At 39.8% G+C, this 18,794-nt stretch overlaps 1 protein-coding gene across 5 annotated transcripts in view; it reads left to right on the forward strand.

Moving 5' to 3' along the window:
* Positions 1-4,847: 4,847 nt before the first annotated feature.
* The window catches only part of LOC139919357 (NLR family CARD domain-containing protein 3-like), a 123,351-nt gene continuing 109,404 nt past the window's right edge, over positions 4,848-18,794 (forward strand). For 2 of the 5 annotated variants that reach the window (XM_078284771.1, XM_078284770.1), the window contains exons 1-9: positions 4,848-4,889; positions 5,583-5,646; positions 6,575-6,622; positions 9,055-9,337; positions 10,605-12,402; positions 12,516-12,689; positions 14,767-14,940; positions 15,135-15,181; positions 15,703-15,782. In XM_078284771.1, coding sequence (XP_078140897.1) covers positions 9,064-9,337; positions 10,605-12,402; positions 12,516-12,689; positions 14,767-14,940; positions 15,135-15,181; positions 15,703-15,782 — 2,547 coding nt within the window. In that variant the 5' untranslated portion in view covers positions 4,848-4,889; positions 5,583-5,646; positions 6,575-6,622; positions 9,055-9,063. The other 3 variants (XM_071909082.2, XM_078284768.1, XM_078284769.1) reach the window with 3 other exon arrangements.

The following is an 18,794-nucleotide window of genomic DNA, read 5'->3' on the forward strand; positions in this document are numbered from 1 at the left end:
GAAGAGTAGTCCTAGCACAGAAACATAATGCATAGAGCTGGGCCACATGGACATTTCACTAACAAATAGAATTTGTTAAAATTACTATTATTTTATTATTTATTACTATTTTAGGTGACTGTGGGGTCAAATATGGTGAAAAGTTTATCATGTATTCACACTGACATGATGTCAGGGGGACAGAGGGTGTTTTGTTTGCTACTGGTGAAGTTACTGATACGACCAATCTGGTTTAAATTATCGATTTATACTGTGCTGAATTAAGTTCAAATTATTAATTAGAAAGTCATCAGCGGTTGCAGTTATACAGAAACGCTTTGCGTCCTTGATTTATTAAAAGTTGCATATCCTCCAATACACCGGCTATTGGTGAGGAGATTGATATCAATTCACTGGAATATTATATTGACTCTTATCCTGATAACACATCTTTGAACAAGTCAGGGGCCGAATGAAACTCCCAATGAGACTCCATTCAGATGTATGAATCATGTAATGTTTGTTACAGTAAAAAAATCAATCTGCTGCAAGATTTGAAGAGTGACGTTTCCGACCTAAAGGCATCAGTAGAATGTAGCAATGCTCTTATTGAGGATTTAAAGAAAACAAATGCATTTGCTTAAGAAGGAGATTGCTACCTTCCAGACAGTAAAGACAACAGTGACCTATGAAAATACTAAACTCAGTCAGTCTATTTGATGAAAGAGCAGGCGGTCCTGGTAGTTTAATTGGTGACATGTGACATGTTACTACATGGGTGACACTCTACTTCACAGTGACCCATGAAAATACTGAACTCAAATTGGCACTACTTGACCTCCAGTGTAGAAGCATGATGATAGCCTTCTGTGTATGGGGACCGAATATCTGAGGATCTGGTGAGGAAGCTCATGCAGGAGAAAACGTTAACACAAACACAAGATACATAAAAGTATGATAACAGTGTAACTAGCCATCTCGTAGTCTAGAGTTTATTGTATAAGTAATGTAGTATTGATCTCCACTGCACACAGAGTAGTATGTAATGGTCAAGTAACTATAAGTAAGGATGAATTAGTATCAATTATAGAGGATGTTTGAAGATCAGCAGGTCAGTCACATGACTTGTAACTTGGAGGAACTGTAGCCACACAATAATAATCATCATCATCATCACCATTATCATCATAATCATTATCATCATCTTTATTTATATAGCACTTTTCAAAACAAAGTTACAAAGTGCTTCACAATCAAGAGAAATAAGACAAGTTCAATGTTGAAGACAATGGACAGATCAATCAGTGTGGTAAAAGTGATAATATAGAGCAGCAGGGATGAAAAATGAATAAAAGTCAAAGGTCATAAAAAGGCTTTATGATAAAAGTAGGTTTTAAGAAGAGATTTAAAAGATGACTTGATCTCCAGAACTAACATTTAACTACTGTGTGTTCCCATGTTACGTCTTTTGTACTCATTAGCATTATAATTACCAGTGGCTACCATTGGGTTATTAACTGTGATCTAATGATAAATTAAACTGTTAAGGATCTAGTTCTTGATTCATAAATAGTGCTTAATCACTTATTAGCATATAACTTAATAGTGACTAAGAGGTAGCTAACTAATATATCAATTAGTGGTTTATCAATGATTAATTAACTACATAATTAAACTTGCAAACAGTAAAGTGTTACCAAACAACCAAATAGTATGATGTCACTGCTCTGTTAGCTAACATTCAACCGGATTGGCTAGGAGAAGTTCTGTGTATCTAGTAACCTAGCAACGCGCACATGAAGGAAGTTGTCAGTTGCAGTCAATAGGCTTGAAACTGGTTGTTGGCCTTAAACATGTTTTTTGTTAACTAGAATCTGCAGTAGGCCTTTGTGTTGACTGTGATGAGAAACAACAGGCGTTATCTCAACACTTGAACGCAGATGGGGAATTGCTGGTATTTAGGTGCAGCACTCCTTAGGCTCTCTCTCTCTCTCTCTCTCTCTCTCTCTGGTTGTTTTAGTCGGGTTAGGGTTTGGTTTTAGTCATGGTTAAAATAAGAAAATCTTTTTCTGATAAACTTCATAGGCGAATCACAGCAGAAAACTTGGGCATTTAACCCAGGTTGTCGGAGTTGAAGGTAGACTAAATGTATATGTAAATCCAGGTGATTGTTGGGCTTAGATTCTCAGGTTAGACTAGTCTAAGACTGTCTGTTGCATAAATATTAAGTCTGACTTATTTTAAGGTAGAAAAGTTCCCTCCCCCTGGCTAAGTTTGAGTTAAGAAACTGAGACTCAGAGTGGAAACTGTAAATAGGCCTACTTCAGCTATTTCATGCAAGATGTCAAATCTTTGGTTTTTGGAAAGAGCCTGAAGAAGAGAGCGAGTCTTTAGAGACAGAAACAGCACATCAGAGATCTACAACAACCAAGAAGTAGGTAGTGGAGCGACTGCAATTTCCTAGAGAAACCATCCTCATATTATTATGGTCATGTGTCTGTTGAGGATGGGGTTTTTGTGTGGAGTGACGTCACCCTCTAGTGGACTGCACTGGCTACAGCATGATGCAGGTCGGCTGGCTTTCGGTGGGTTTATAATTTTTTTGCTCTGCAGTCTTTCTCTACTGTGAAAGAAAAGGAGCGGTGTATTGAAAATGTTCTTCTTTTGTCTATGCTGGAATAGTATGGTAAATACATATGGTAGGTATATTGTAGGCTACTATTGTAGAGTCGGGTAAGGGCAGTTTCAGAAAACACGGTCAAAGATCAGTAGCTCTCCCTTCTGGACTGACAAGGAAAGTACAGGTATAAAACATTGTGTGTTTAGGTTTACTTGCACACATTCTGGATGGCAGTTCATATCCCTGTTAGAGTCCAAGAGAGACTAAACTGATTATAATATGCAGTTACTTTTGTTTCTTTATATGCATTTTCATATCAATATCAGCATTAACCCAGTCAGCTAATATTCCCACTGGAAGGAAACAAAGCCTTTGAGTCCACTGCATTTCAAAGCAAATATCCTGTAGTTTTTGTTTATTATTATTTTTTTATTATTATTTATTTATTACTCTGCTCCATGTATCAGACACATGCAAGTAATGGTAATTTTGATGAAAACATGTAGCGTAAAAAATGGGATCAGTTAGTAAAAAAAACGTTTCAATTATAAACCAGTAAACTCTTGAGAGAGCAGCTGGAGCATGCAGAGCTTTAACTTTTGATGCTTACAGTGCATTTAATGGTGATATACTTGAAGATACTTGAGAAAACTTTTGAAAGGAGAACTCTTATTTTCTTCTTCTGAGCTTTGTTGCGTCAGGGTTGCTCTATTTTTATTTAAACTAGAGAATTTATGTTCTTCTACAACCAGTGTCTTAAATACGATGCTTCATTTTGTTAGAACATTTCCACTGTTAATCAAACTCTCCTCTCTGTCACCACTGATCCAGCTCTCAGTATTGATCATGGAAAACAGGCCTAATTACTGATCAATAATTATGATCCAAGACACAGAATAAATTAATTTGATCTGAACTTTCTTCCCCCTATTTGAAGGTTTCGACTATATTTTCAAACTGAAATTGAAAGCATCCAGTACTGGTGGTTGACTATTTATGAAGTCCTATAGAGGTATATGAGGGGTGGAAGTAACAAAAATTAAATTATAAAAATTAATGTGATGAAAATGCATGTGAATTGAAAAACTGAGTGATAAACTGGCAAGTGAATTGATAAATCCAACGGCGATTTGATTAAAAATGGTGGTGATTTGATCAAAATAAGAGTCATTTATCACCACCTTCTGTCATTCAACATTGCCATTTATCATTTAAGGCGAGCCCCAGAGTAGGCTATGTGTGCAAAACAATGCTAATATTTTACAGAGGAGAAATATTCCTTTTACCCCAAATCACACTGGAACAGTAGACATGTAATGTATTTTCTCTAATAATCAGCAGATGTCAGCATTTCAGTACATTGTTCTACCAGCTGTGGTTCAGGCTGGATTCACAAACAAAAAAAAGTTTGGTATATTTTTAGATGGGAAGCATGGATAAAAAAAATAAATAAAAAAAAACTCACTCACATTCATTCATTTATCCATCCATTCACTCTGTCACTCACGGTTCGCCTATCTGCCCCCTAGTGTCCATTAGGAGTCACAATGATTTTCATATGAATTGACCTAATTGTGACTCAAAAAAGAGTGAGGTAGTATCCAAAGTTTGAAAAACGACTGGATACAATACTCCTCATTTATCAGTGCAGTGTGAGGTTATATAGCAAAGTAAAAGCCCAATCATAAGCCACCATTACAACATAACAACCAGTCAGAGATCACAGGTGTCACAAATCAAATCACATTTCTGAGAGTGCCACCATATAACTCTACGAACCGGTAATCCCTTACAATAACTTACATTTAGCCTGCATGAATTCACTCCTTAATTCATGCAAAATCCCCTTAAAATTAATTAAGGGAGTTATTAATGGAGGAGACACCATCAAAAACCCCTTAAATACCCCTTAAGTTTTGACTCCTTACTTTCTAATTTAATGTAAAATTCAGGGAGACAGGAACTTTCCATTAATAACTCATTAATAACCTTGTAACCTGCACAAAATGCATGAAAAATACCTGAATTACTAGAGTCTCATGAATCAACCCATGAATAAATCCCTTAAAAAAAAAAAAGATAGGCTACTAACCAAGCTGTTATTTTTAATGGATAATGTTTATGTAATGAGAAATTACGGACATTTCAGGTATAAAATTAAGGGGTTTGGTTTCGTAGTGTGACGTGCACATACCATCCCCTCCCTCCCTCTCTCCCTCTCTCCATTTCCTTGTTGAAACTACTGACTTTCACGTATCGGCGTAGCGCAAATTATTTTCACCACCTCAAGGTATTGTAACCAGCAGTTTACATGACAGTTTACAGTGGTTTTTACTTTAATCTGTTGACTCTATCCCTGCACAACGTTTATTCGTTCGTTTATTTTGACTATAAAAAAGAGGAAATCTCCCAGTCGGCCGTTAAAGGTTTGTCTGTCTGGAAAAACTCGCTGTTGAGATTCAAAACAGCTCAACGCTCCTCTGACGGTTCCCCAACATGTCAGTGGGTGTTAATGTTAAAGTCATCCGATAGAAGAAGTAGTAGTAGAGGCTTTACTTATTAGTTACATAGGCAAAATCTCTTGCTAGAATAAAAAATGGAAGAGTTGAACCTCCTGTTACATGCTCCACCTCGGCAAGAAACGTTTTTGATGTTGTAGCTTTAATTTTGTCAGACCGATTTTAGATCTAGGACCTATGCACTTATTTTCGCTCTGTTATTGAAGTTTCAACCCTTCTCCATGCAGTAGCCTACGTCTCTGTGTGCTGGGCTGCTCTTCGGTTCACTGTAGATGATGTGGGCAATGTCGCCATCTAGTGGCACACCGTAGAACTACATCACCGAATCTGCCTCAGACTTGATACAGGTTAGACCGGTTTGGGGTCAGACTAATGTTCCTAGACTTTGAGAGTGAAGTTATGAGGGTGTGACAGGACTGATGAAGGAACATAAGCAGCGTCTTCTCTCAATGTTTCCTCCACAGATGAAGGTAGAAACTCTCTGTGACTTGATCTGGATGTGAATTCACCAGGCAAACATCTTCCAAGGTAAAATTATAAATGTTTGATGAATACGCTACCTGGCACTGTAGGCTATGACTGTATAGTAGACTTTTGCAGGAAAGTCTTTCAAATCAATCAGTTGTTGCTTGCAGATGGAGTTCATGGTGCCACAATATCCAACATTTGTTTGTCTTTGTGACATTTTTATGTCATTTGTGTCATTCTGTTTTACTTGTTACACTTCGTGGTAGCCTGAACAATATCAGTTAGGTTGTAGTGTTCATTCGTTACATGATGAAATATGCAGGAAGTCCCAGAACTAGCCTGAAAGCTCAGATTCATGTTATGCACTGTTAATACATTATGTACAAAACACTACAACCTCCACAAAACTGACATTCTCTCTCTTTCACACAAAAACCTTTTGCACTTTTAAAGTCTCGGTTGTCCCCAAAGCTTAAAAATCAATTAATTCAGTCAGTTAATTCGACGGAAAGAGAAGATCTTGCTATTTTGTACATTATTCATACATTCAACTCACAGTTTGATACATGATCCTGGGTTCATAGTTCGATATTATACCAATAGTTTGAGCAAAATCTGAGTGAAGACAAGTATGAGTGAAAAAAAACATTTTTTATTTCTGATGGGGTGGCAAGATGATGTGTGGATCTATTTTTAACCTACAATAATGCTAATTTACAGTAATTGCTGTTCTATACAAACGTACTACCTTTCCCCCACAATCTTTCTATGTTGGGCCTAATATTTCAGTTATTTTCACTGTATAATGTGGTTAAATTACATGGACTTGGTGTCTGGCCAAAGGTTAGATTGGTTTAATGTTTTACCAATGTTTCTAGACTTTGGTAGTGAAGTTATGAGGATGTGACAGCAGCCTCAGATCAAATTAACAGACACCAGGACTGATGGAGAATAAACAGCACCTTCTCTCTCAATGTTTCCTCTACAGATGAAGGTAGAAAGTCTCTTTGACTTGATCTGGATGTGAGTTCACCAGGTAAGGATCTTACCAGGAAGCATTAGATGTGTTTGTGGAATTACATTGTGCTGTATATCTGCATGACTGTATTATGTATGCATATATGACAATGGCGATGAAGTCTTCCAGTCTATAGAATAAATCACAGTGCTCACCCTTGCTTTGTTTGGTGCATAAAAAACAATAAAACATCTTCAGTAGAAAACAGATGATTCAAACTCAAAAATGAAGTGGGTTTCCCATACCTTTTATGTTCTCGTTATGCTCATTTTTACATTTTTATAAATGCAGAAGGAACATACACATACATTTTTTTGAGACGGTCAAGTCAGAAGTTTAGAGATACTGAGCATCATTGCCCAAAAGCTGCTGACCTCCAATATGGCCACCAGTGGACGTCTTATGTCCCCAGAGAGCCTTATATAGGGAACAACCCAGCCTGATCTCCTTAAAGTTCATGAAATGAGCACAATGTATTAAAATGCAAATATGTGCTCCATGCTCAAAAAGTGAGAGAAATGCGTTTCCCCAGCAGGAAAAGATTTAGGTGGAGGAGGCACAAATAGAAACAGGGAGTAGTCTGACACTGAAATAAGGTGGAAAGTTAGGCTCTTGTGGTCAAGATGGCCCATACATTTAATTCAATTCTGATAACCCAGGTTTGGTTCTCATACAAAGAAGATCTACTGTGAGTGAAGTTTTAATTTTTAGATAAAATTGTTCTTATTTAACCATGGCCAAAGCCTTTATTTAACCTTAACCAAGTGGTTTTAGTTGCCTAAAGTTAACCATAACCATAACCCATACCTTAACAAATTTGTTTTACTTGCCCTGGCTTAACCCTAACATGAACCAAAGTTGTCTTACTTGTTTAAACATAACAATTAGCTAACCTTTTCAAGTGACAAACGGGTGAAATGGGCGTGTCCAGTGCTATTGTCACATAATCCAGTTTGTGGTGGAGGAATGTAATCTTCACATAATTCACGTCCACAACACATGGAATATGTTTCAGACTTTGTGTTCATTTCACCAAATTTTATGAGATCACGTTGGAACAATCAGGTCAGCTGTCACTAGCCCTGCAAAGGGTGACCCATAGGAAATGATCAATAGGACTAGATTTTTGATTGATTTTGCCTTTGTGCATTATCATCTTGTGATGATCTGGGTCTGCCCCGTACCGCACATACACACCCACAAAATACACCCACAAGTACCTACTTGTTACTGACTGGTTCGTTCCCGGTTCCCGCTGTTGACTATCCACTCCCTTCATTCGCTATGGCGGTGGCAGAACACGGAAGAGGTCGGCGCTTGACCAGCGAATATACCGCACGAGATAGAAAAAAGTTAAGTCGTGAAATCCTTCGTGGCTCTCGGTAAAGCGTCATGTAACATCTGTGCGATTTATTAGAGATTTATAGACGGTCCTGCCGATCACAAAACTGTTGAGGAAGTAAACTTGGGGTCGTTACCAAAACCCGGAGTGGTGTTCTGCTTTACCTGACAGACATGACTAACTGAACACAGAACCCGTGAGTAGCCTATACTGACACTTTTCTATCTTCTGTTTTTGAACTGAGAACATAAGGGATTTTTTTTTTTCGTTTATTTTTTTTTAACTGAACTAAACTGAACCGAGCATTTATTTAACAGAACTGGCTTTTTGTTGTCTGAACTCTGGGGAAAACCTGGACTGAATCTTGTGAATTGATTTTTGGTTTTTTTTTCTTTGGGATTTTGATTCTAAAGGACATTGGGGGAACATTTACACATGTATTATTTCACTTATGTATGCACACAATACATAGCTCACAATATATTTGTCTAAAACTGAAATATTGCTGTTTTTGCTGAATTTTTGTTTGTAGCCTATGACGTGAATATTTTTTTCACTTCAGTGCATATATCTTTTGTGAGGTTGACTAATAATCTTATCTTTGACTTGACTTATCTTAAATGCCAGGCTGGCACCCCAACCCCTCAGTCAAACCGTCACAGTCTGTCTACACTTCTCCCTCTTGTGGTTTTACAGTTTTTATGACTCAGGAGAAAAGCAGCAAGTGAATGTATAGAGAGATACATAGATGGCATGAAAACATGGACTTTCAGGTATTTTTGGTGGCTCATTCTGCAGGATGCTGGAAAGAGTTACTGCCAAGTGGAAAAAAAAATTAATAATAAAAAAATATATATATTTTATAAAGGGAAATAGAGAAAATAATGTTGGTTAATTACCTTTTTTTCCTCTTTCTGTTTCCCTTTATTACTCTGACCGCTTTAGTGCTCTGACCTTGTTGAAGACATTTTTGCATGTATACAAAGTCTAAAACCACATGCATAACACACTGGTATTGATGAGGTTAGATGAGATTAATCTTTAGTCATTGTGGTGGGAAAATTGCAAAATTGTCCTTTAAGTTGAAAATGTCCTCTTACTTTACCAGGGAGCAACGATGACGATGCCTGTAGATCTCTTGGGAATTTTAGAGGATTTGGGAGACGATGAGTTCAAGAAGTTCAAGTGGTACCTGCGGCAGCCTGACGTCCTGGAAGGCTTACCAGCCATCCCAAAGAGCCGGCTGGAGAAGGCAGACCGGATGCACACAGTGGATCAGATGGTGTACATCTACAGCAAAAACACTCTGGAGGTGACCAAGAAGGTTTTGAGGAAGATCAACAGGAATGATCTAGTGCAGAGTTTGTCAAACATCAGCTCAGCACCCGAAGGTAAGTTGTTGTGACAAAACAGTTAGTGGCAGGCCGATCTATGACAAAAGCATTTCATTTTATCACATTACCTTCCCCCTCTGCCTCAAGAGGAAGCTCAGGCCTACAAGACAGGTAGTCAGCAAATAGGTTCATCTTGCACACTCTGTATCTAACATTGAAACTGTAGGATTGCAGAGCCAGGTACCATGAGTTTTTGTCTCTCATAAAAAATAATTGATGTGTGATCCATCTCCAGATAGGACGTTCGCCCCAGTAGATAGTATCGGAGGCTGTCCCTGATAAGACAAAAAAATTGGTATATTCTGTCACATAATTCTTATAAAACTCCAACACTTCATACAATCAGTTTATATAGAGTGCGAGCTGTATAATTTTTACATGTACTCGAATCGAATTAAAGAACAACCTTGAGTTTATTGTGGTTACCAACTCAAGTGTACTGTCTGAAATGTAGTTTACATACATTAGCATAAAAAACAGTAAAGAAAAGTAAGTAACAGCATGTAAGAAAAATACAACAGCTCCATGGATACCAAAAAAGTTGGTATCGCAACTAATTACGGCTGTGAATCGCTTAAAAAAAATTAACTAATTAATCGCACAATTTGCTGTGATTAATCGCGATTAATTGCTCTTTTTTTCCCTGACTGAAGCTTGTAATCATAGATATTTAACGTAGAATGACCAAATTAATCGCTAAATCACCAAATTAATGTAGAATCAGCAGAAAGGAAGTGTATGTTAAATCAAATACTATTGTTTAATGGCGTCTTTGTAATTGAAAACTCTCCCCTGTGAACCACAGGTCATTTCAATTCAGTGCATTGAAGCACTGCCACACGGTTATTGGTTAAATTACCTAATTAAATTACCGTTAATTAAATACCACAAGGTAGTAACGTTGACTACCAGTAAAGTTTGTAGGGCAGCAGAAGAGGGAGCAGAAGACTCTACAAATACTGTTACTAACACAGGCGAGTTTGTAGTAAATTGTGGAATTTTAAGTTTCACTTTAGTTTTCACACCGGGAGACTCTGTTGGATTGAGTACAGTGCTGCTGGTGTGCTGGTCTGTGCATCACCAAATGACAGACATGACGTGATGTGACATCAGGCGCATTAGACATCGATTTAGATTCAATTCAATCAATCAATTTCTATACATTGACCAACTTTTTATTTGGAAATGTATATTTACCAAGAAATATTACTAATATTTACTGTAACATCTTCTAATTGATATCATCTGTTCTTTATTCATTCAGTGACTCTTTGCGAGTGCCAGCATAGAGTCAAGTCCAACCTGAAGAAGAAGTTTCAGCGTTTGTTTGAGGGGATTGTAAAATCAGGAAAGTGGATACTTATGAATGAGATGTACATAGAGCTTTATATCACCGAAGAAAGGACTGGAGAGGTCGACAGTGTACATGAAGTCAGACAGATTGAAACAACATCCAGGAAACCAGTGAGCCCAGAAAACACAATCAAAAGTGAAGACATCTTTAACTTTAAACCCGTACCTGGACAAGATGAATCAATCAGAATATTGATGACAAAGGGAGTGGCTGGCATTGGAAAAACAGTCTTAACACAGAAGTTCACTCTGGACTGGGCTGAAGACAAAGCCAACCAGGATATACAGTTCACATTTCCATTTACTTTCCGTGAGCTGAATTTCCTGAAAGGGAAAAAGTACAGCTTGGTGAAACTTCTTCATCACTTCTTTACTGAGACCAAAGAAGCAGGAATCTACAGGTTTGACAAGTTCCAGGTTGTGTTCATCTTTGACGGTCTGGATGAGTGTCGACTTCCTCTAGACTTCCAGAACAACGAGATCCTGACTGATGTGACAGAGTCAACCTCAGTGGACGTGCTGCTGACAAACCTCATCAAGGGGAAACTGCTTCCCTCTGCTCGCCTCTGGATAACCACACGACCTGCAGCAGCCAATCAGATCCCTCGAGAGTATGTTGACATGGTGACAGAAGTGAGAGGCTTCACTGACCCACAGAAGGAGGAGTACTTCAGGAAGAGATTCAGAGATGAGGAGCAGGCCAGCAGAATCATCTCCCACATCAAGACTTCACGAAGCCTCCACATCATGTGCCACATCCCAGTCTTCTGTTGGATCACTGCTACAGTTCTGGAGCATGTGTTGAGAACAGATGAGAGAGCAGCGATGCCCAAGACACTGACTAAGATGTACATCCACTTCCTGGTGGTTCAGTCTAAACTGGGGAATGTCAAGTATCATGGGAGAGCTGAGACAGATCCACTCTCAAATGCAGATAACATCAATATGATTCTGTCTCTGGGAAAACTGGCTTTTGAGCAGCTGGAGAAAGGCAACCTGATCTTCTATGAAGCCGACCTGACAGAGTGTGACATTGATATCAGAGCAGCCTCAGTGTACTCAGGAGTGTTCACACAGATCTTTAAAGAGGAAAGTGGGCTGTACCAGGACAAGGTGTTCTGCTTTGTCCATCTGAGCATTCAGGAGTTTCTAGCGGGTGTTTATGTTTTTCACTCATTCATCGACTCTGGTGTCAATCTAGTGTCAGAAGCCTCATGGTGGGCTACGCTATTCAGAGACAAATCTGCCGTAAAATACCTCTACCAGAGTGCTGTGGACAAGGCCTTAAAGAGTCCAAATGGACACCTGGACTTGTTCCTCCGCTTCCTCCTGGGTCTTTCACTGGAGACCAATCGGACTCTCCTACGAGGCCTGCTGACACAGACAGGAAGTAGCTCACAGACCAATCAGGAAACAGTCCAGTACATCAAGAAGAAGATCAGAAAGAATCCTTCTCCAGAGAGAAGCATCAATCTGTTCCACTGTCTGAATGAGCTGAATGACCGTTCTCTAGTGGAGGAGATCCAACAGTACCTGAGTTCAGGAAGTCTCTCCACAGACAAACTCTCCCCTGCTCAGTGGTCGGCTCTGGTCTTCATGTTGCTGTCATCAGACAAAGAGCTGGACGTGTTTGACCTGAAGAAATACTCTGCATCAGAGGAGGGTCTGCTGAGGCTGCTACCAGTGGTCAAAGCCTCCAACAAAGCTTTGTAAGTGCAGAGATAACTGGACAGATTAAATATATTTAACATTATGTTCTTTATAGAAGAGAAAATAGAGTAATTTTCAAAGTTCTTGTTTTTCTTTATCATTAATTCTTCAGGCTCAGTGTCTGTCAGCTGTCAGAGAGAAGCTGTGAAGCTCTGGCCTCAGTTCTCAGCTCTGAGTCCTCTAGTCTGAGAGAGCTGGACCTGAGTAACAACGACCTGCAGGATTCAGGAGTGAAGCTGCTCTCTGCTGGACTGAGGAGTCCTCACTGTAGACTGGAAACTCTCAGGTCAGTATTCCTGGACCTGTTCAACAGACGACTATTTCATTTACATGGTTACTGTGAGCGAATAAACACCTAACCTGTGTTGGATTTTCTTTGCTTAGGTAATTTTCAAGTCTATTGTGAAACCAAACTACCCACTACTTTCAAGCCTCTGTGAACTACTATTCCAGCTTTCTTCTGTTACTGTTAAAACTGTTTTAATACGTATAGACTCCACAGGAGACTTTCCAACACACATATGTAGGTTATACATAATTTTCTTTTATTTACTGAGAGATAGGTTAGCTGTGTTAGGGGTCTTTGGGGTCTTTCAGCATCAGACACACTCACCCAGGCAACCTAGCCAAGGTTGATCAAGCCCTGACCTATGTCCAAGCAGCATTAGCCTACGAATCACTCCTCCTAATCCACAGCCATCTGGAGGCTCTTTCAGCAGCCTCTGTGGTGGTCCTCTTTGAGCCTCCTGTGATGTCCAGCAATGTGTTGGCTCTGCAGAGTGACTGGGTAGCAAAGCCTCTGCACCCCACCTCAGTGAGCCCTCCACCCCTGCCTATGACACTGTCACCCCTGCCTGCGACCCCTGCCATCTGCTTCCCGGGACTGATATCGTAGTCACTATGAGGTCATCCATAAAAGCTCTAATTAGGAGTCTTGGTCAGAGGGCCTCTGCACCCTATTTCAGCTGATTTCAGCCCATGATAATCCCTTTCTCCAGCCGATGCCAGTCTGATGTTATTGACCCACAAGTGATCCTCTGGCTGAATTTACCATAGTAGTCCAGGATGAGGTCCTTGATCCTCCCTGGGATGTAATGCTGGTCCATTACAACCTCCACCAGCTTCTGGGGTATTGAGCCATATGCATTGGCAAGATCCAACCACGGCATAACTAGGTCCCCCTTCCAACATATGCTTCCCCGATTGTCTGTTTGACCACACCTGAGTGCTCCAAGCATCCTGGCACTCGGGGGATCCCAGTCCTCTGCACTGATGTATCAATCTAGGAGTTCTTGAGGAGGAATTATGTCAGTCGTCAGGCTACGATACTGAAAAATATCTTCCCTTTGATGCTAAGCAGAGAGATGGTTCCTGAACTTCTTGATGTTCCTAGAGTCCTTCCCTTTGGGAATCCAGACACCAATGGACGAGCTTTGGGCAGTGTTTGTACACTTTATAGGGTCTCCACTAGGTCCTAGGGCTGCACTGGCTCAGGCTCCTCTAATGACCTCCTGGACCTCCTTCCAGCTGGGTTCCCGCATGTCAAACTTCACTGTGGGACTTGACGGACTCAACAAGGCCATACACTGCCCCAGGTCTTCCCTTGCTGCATCACTGTAGGTATTCTGGAGATAATTGTCAATCTCCTTTCTGCAGGCAATGTGGCCACTGCGCTTCTGCCCCGAGAGCTGTTTAGTAAATCCAAAGGGATTTGCTATAAAGGCGGCTCGCGTCCTGACAAGCGCTTCTTCCTGAGGATATCCTGTAGCTCGACTGACAGTGGTTTCTCCTCCTCTCTCGCCTCCTTGAACTGCTTCCTCAGGGTCCTCAGTTCCTGTCTCAGATAATGGATCTTATTCACCCTGCTGTTCATAGAGTATGGGGTCCTGCTGACTTTCTCGTTAACTATGCCAAATCTCTTGGTGGCAAAACTGATGGTGATCGCCGACAGTTTGGAGTCGCCAGTCTGAATTTCCCCTAGCTGTTGTCTGAAGGATCCTACATGCGTCTTCTTCTAACTGAAGCCACTCTCTCCGCTTGCTGGCTGGAGGCCATTTGACCCACCGATGTTCTGTTGCGTAGAGGTTCTGGGTGCTGAGGGGTAACTCCAGCCCTGTGCATTCATCTTGGCCTGGTGAATTTCCAGGCCATACTAGTTCTTGCAGACCTTGCCACAAATGCAACTTTCACTTGTTGTTAAACCATTCGCCATTGTTGATGTCCTTTGCTCCACCTCCACTGGGGATTGGGGTGCAATCAAAAGCAACCCTCAATAATTAACAATAAATAAACTACATATGACTGAAAGAAAACTCAACAATATGTATGTGTTTGTGTGTGTGTGTGTGTGTGTGTGTTTATAGGCTGTCAGGCTGTCTGGTCACAGAGGAAGGCTGTGCTTCTCTGGCCTCAGCTCTGAGCTCCAACCCCTCCCATCTGAGAGAGCTGGACCTGAGCTACAATCATCCAGGAGACTCAGGAGTGAAGCTGCTCTCTGCTGGACTGGAGGATCCACACTGGAGACTGGACTCTCTCAGGTATGGAGAGGCTTGCTGGTAGGCAGAGGCAATGTGTTATAGAGGGATAGAATTGGTAACCATTTTCTCAGTCAGACTGTAAAGCTGTGTCATATTGGAAAATCATTCATATGGGAGGTTATTAAATGCAGACGTTTCCATTTCAAAGATAATGTGCTGGTATCTGACTAGTTTTTACCCCCCGCACTCCCTAGTGTGGACCATGGTGGAGTCCAGAGGTTGAAACCAGGTCTGAGGAAGTGTAAGTGTGTGTTTAGTTTTATTTATAAAAACAAAGCAGCACACATTCAACTATTCAGATGGTGTAGTTGCACTGTTGAACCCCTAAAACAGCATGTAGTTGACGCTTGACTACAATTACATTCTTTACTCCATGATTTTAGTGTTACTATTCATTTGATTATGCAAGAGTAAAACACAATAAATCACAGTAAAAAACAATTTGCTCCCTAGTTCAGCAGCCTCTCTTCACTAAATCAAACAAGCATGACTTTTCTCTGCTATAACTATGAATAGGTGACTGAGGAGCATTGATTTAAGGCAATTCAGATTATACATGAAGTATTTTGTGAATAAAGGTTATACCAACCAAATACAAGTTATAATATAACAGTAATGCAGAATTGTCTACATCTCCATAAAGAAATACAAACAATCTAAATTAGTTCCTGTGTAAATGGCTCTTATAGATGGAAAGCCCATCTACACAGCAATATGTGACATCCAAACTGCTGCTGTATTTTGTTTTGTTCTCCCCATCAGATGCCTGTGAACTCACACTGGACCTAAACACAGCAAACAGAAACCTCTCTCTGTCTGAAGACAACAGAAAGGCGACACTGGTGAGAGAGCAGCAGCCATATCCTGATCACCCAGAGAGATTTGACCACTGTTATCAGGTGCTGTGTACAAATGGTCTGACTGGGCGCTGCTACTGGGAGGTCGAGTGGAAAGGAGAGGTTTACATAGGAGTGACATGCAGAGGAATCAGAAGGAGAGCAACAATTGATGACTGCTGGCTTGAACAGGATGACAAGTCCTGGAGTCTGTTCTGCTCTGGTAATAGTTACATTGCTTGTAACAATAACATAAGAACAGCCATACGTATCCCTCCCTCCCCTGACTCTAACAGAGTAGGAGTGTATCTGGACTGGTCTGCTGGCACTCTGTCCTTCTACAGAGTTTCCTCTGACACACTGATCCACCTCCACACCTTCCACTCCACATTCACTGAACCCCTCTACCCTGTGTTTGGGTTTAGGTTTGGGTTTGGGTTTGGTTTGAGGTTCAGGTTAGGGTTAGGGTTAGCCTTAGGGTTAGGGTTAGGTTTAAAGTTAGGGTATGGGTTTGGGTTCGGTTTGGGGTTTGGTTTAACGTTAGGGAAGTTTGACTCCTTAGTTTGTCTGTGTCAGATATAGGAGGGAGAACTGCCTCCTGTGCAGAGAAACACTCGCACTGCTGACCAAAGACAGCTGCTGAAATTATTGCTCACTCTGTACAGGATTACACACACACACACACATACACACACCCTAGTACTTCTATCCTCATGAGAACCATTCATTGACTAATTCCATTCCCTATCCACTAAACCTAACCCTAACCCTCACCACTACAGTAAATAAAAATTAGTAGTAGTACCGGAATACACACACACACACACACACACACACACACACACACACTGTGTGCACATACATATGTGAATATTAATGTTTTTATTTTCATATAGGGTTACTAGGGTCAGGGTGTACTACTCATTTCACTGTAAATTGAGTATATTCTGTGTGTTGGATTAGGGTTTTAACTTCACACTTGTAAATGAACATGGACATTTTATGTAGAAAATGAAATGAATGAAATATTTAAGCAGAATGAAATCAATGTATTGTTATTCATTTAAAGGTCTGTTGTTCATGACTGGAGGACACGTTAAAATATCTTTCCTCTGGACTTTTGTTTTATTTGGTATTTTATTCATCTCACCACTCCAAGCTAAACATCTAATTTGTTTTCTACATTTTTTTCCCAGAATTAAAATCCAAATGTACATTAATTGATCTTCTTTTCAAGCAAGCATCATTTTATATTTTTAGGGGTTCAAGCACGTAATGCTGGAACCCTATTGTATTTGCTGGAATTCTTCTTGCTTCTTTTAATCCACTAAAAGTGTCTGCAGCTCAGAAACAGTAAGTCCTAGAGCACTCATATTTGGTAGGTGGGCTCCTATCCCTGTTTCTGTTAATCCCTGAGGTGCCAGAACATCTGAGATGAGACGCATCGGAATGTGCCCAAAATCATAAGAAATTGTTGATACAGACTCAAGGGACTGTTGGGTATCACATTGTGTTTGACTCTAATATATATTTCTTGTTTTGTATGATCTGTGATGTTTTATAAAATAGTTATTTGCACTATTCAATTTCTTCATCTTTTCACGGGGCTTAAGTAGTCATATTTACTGCCAAAATGCTCAGGAATTTGCAATGAGTTAAGTAGTGTCAGTGTTACCAAGGCCAACTATATTATATATATTACAGTTTTTCTCAGTCGCTTTGGTACATTTCTCAAATCAGAATTGAAATTCTCAAAACTACTTGTTCAACCTCCACATTATCTAGTCACTTGTTCACATCATAAAAACAATTTCTCATTCTCTTGAACAAATTGCTTTGGCACATTCATGCAAATGATTATGTACAATTGTCTGCTGTTTCCTACATTATCAATTGCTTATGTCATGTTGATCAAAATGTATTATACTGGTTCTCTGTTGAATAGTCTTACCCCGCAAAATATCTAGGCATTAGTTCATTGCATAAGTCATTACATGCAAAATGGTTGAACCAGTTGTCATAAGCTGTCAAGCATATTTTCTATACATTTCTATTAGACTTTTTTTGTAAATGTGTCCTGAATTGATGAATTGCTCTCTTGACTCTTGACTCACTAATGAAGGGTTGAGGGTTGTGTTGTTGACTGTTCTATGTATGTAGTGTGTTGATGTTGTGTTTCTTTTTTTTATTTTATGTGTGGACCCCAGAACCCCGGTAGCAACTAATGGGGATCCGAACAAAGAATAAAGAATGAATAATAAATATATTTATTAGTCACATCTCCTGTGTTCATTGTGTGGGTGTCAATTCAAGATTTCATGTGAGACCTGTTGATGTTGTCTGTATCTTGTGCCCCATTCTTTAATTTGCACTGAAGCTAGCTCTAAATTGTGTTGATATCGGACACCATCAGTAACAACTCACAGTCACACAACAAAAACTAGGCTACATCAATTGGCCGCATGGTGGTGCTATAACAAGCAACTTTACGTTTTGGCCAATGACTTCCGAACCAGAGAGAAAATTCCTTTTAATGTCCGCCATATTGGATTTTACACCATTTTTAATTTTTTTTTAAATCACTTTTTTTGCAACTGCTCCTATCAATTAGAGCATCAATGAGTTTTGGAAGCATAGATGATTAAGTGCTTAGATTTATTGATACAGTCCTAATTGAATTAGTAAATTAACTTATTTTGTAAATATAAAATGTGTATGTAATTATGTCCATTTCTATTGACTCCAGTGTTGTCAACATCACCACATGGGGTCGCTGCTGAACCAATGATCAGACCATTGACAACAGACTGATGAGATATTCCTATATCTTTTTTTTTTCATACTTTTGCTTCCGCAGGGAAGGCTTTTTATCAGAATTGTTCTTCTTCATTTCATACATTAAACACATTCAGAACAATTCCAAATCATCTTCAACACATTTAGACTACCATTATATCTCTATGCAACTGCCACCAGGAGAAATGCTTGATTTATTCTATGGCTGTGCAATCAGTACAA

The sequence above is a fragment of the Centroberyx gerrardi genome, chromosome 7 (genome assembly GCF_048128805.1).
Source record: "Centroberyx gerrardi isolate f3 chromosome 7, fCenGer3.hap1.cur.20231027, whole genome shotgun sequence".
Taxonomy (NCBI): Eukaryota; Metazoa; Chordata; class Actinopteri; order Beryciformes; family Berycidae; genus Centroberyx; species Centroberyx gerrardi.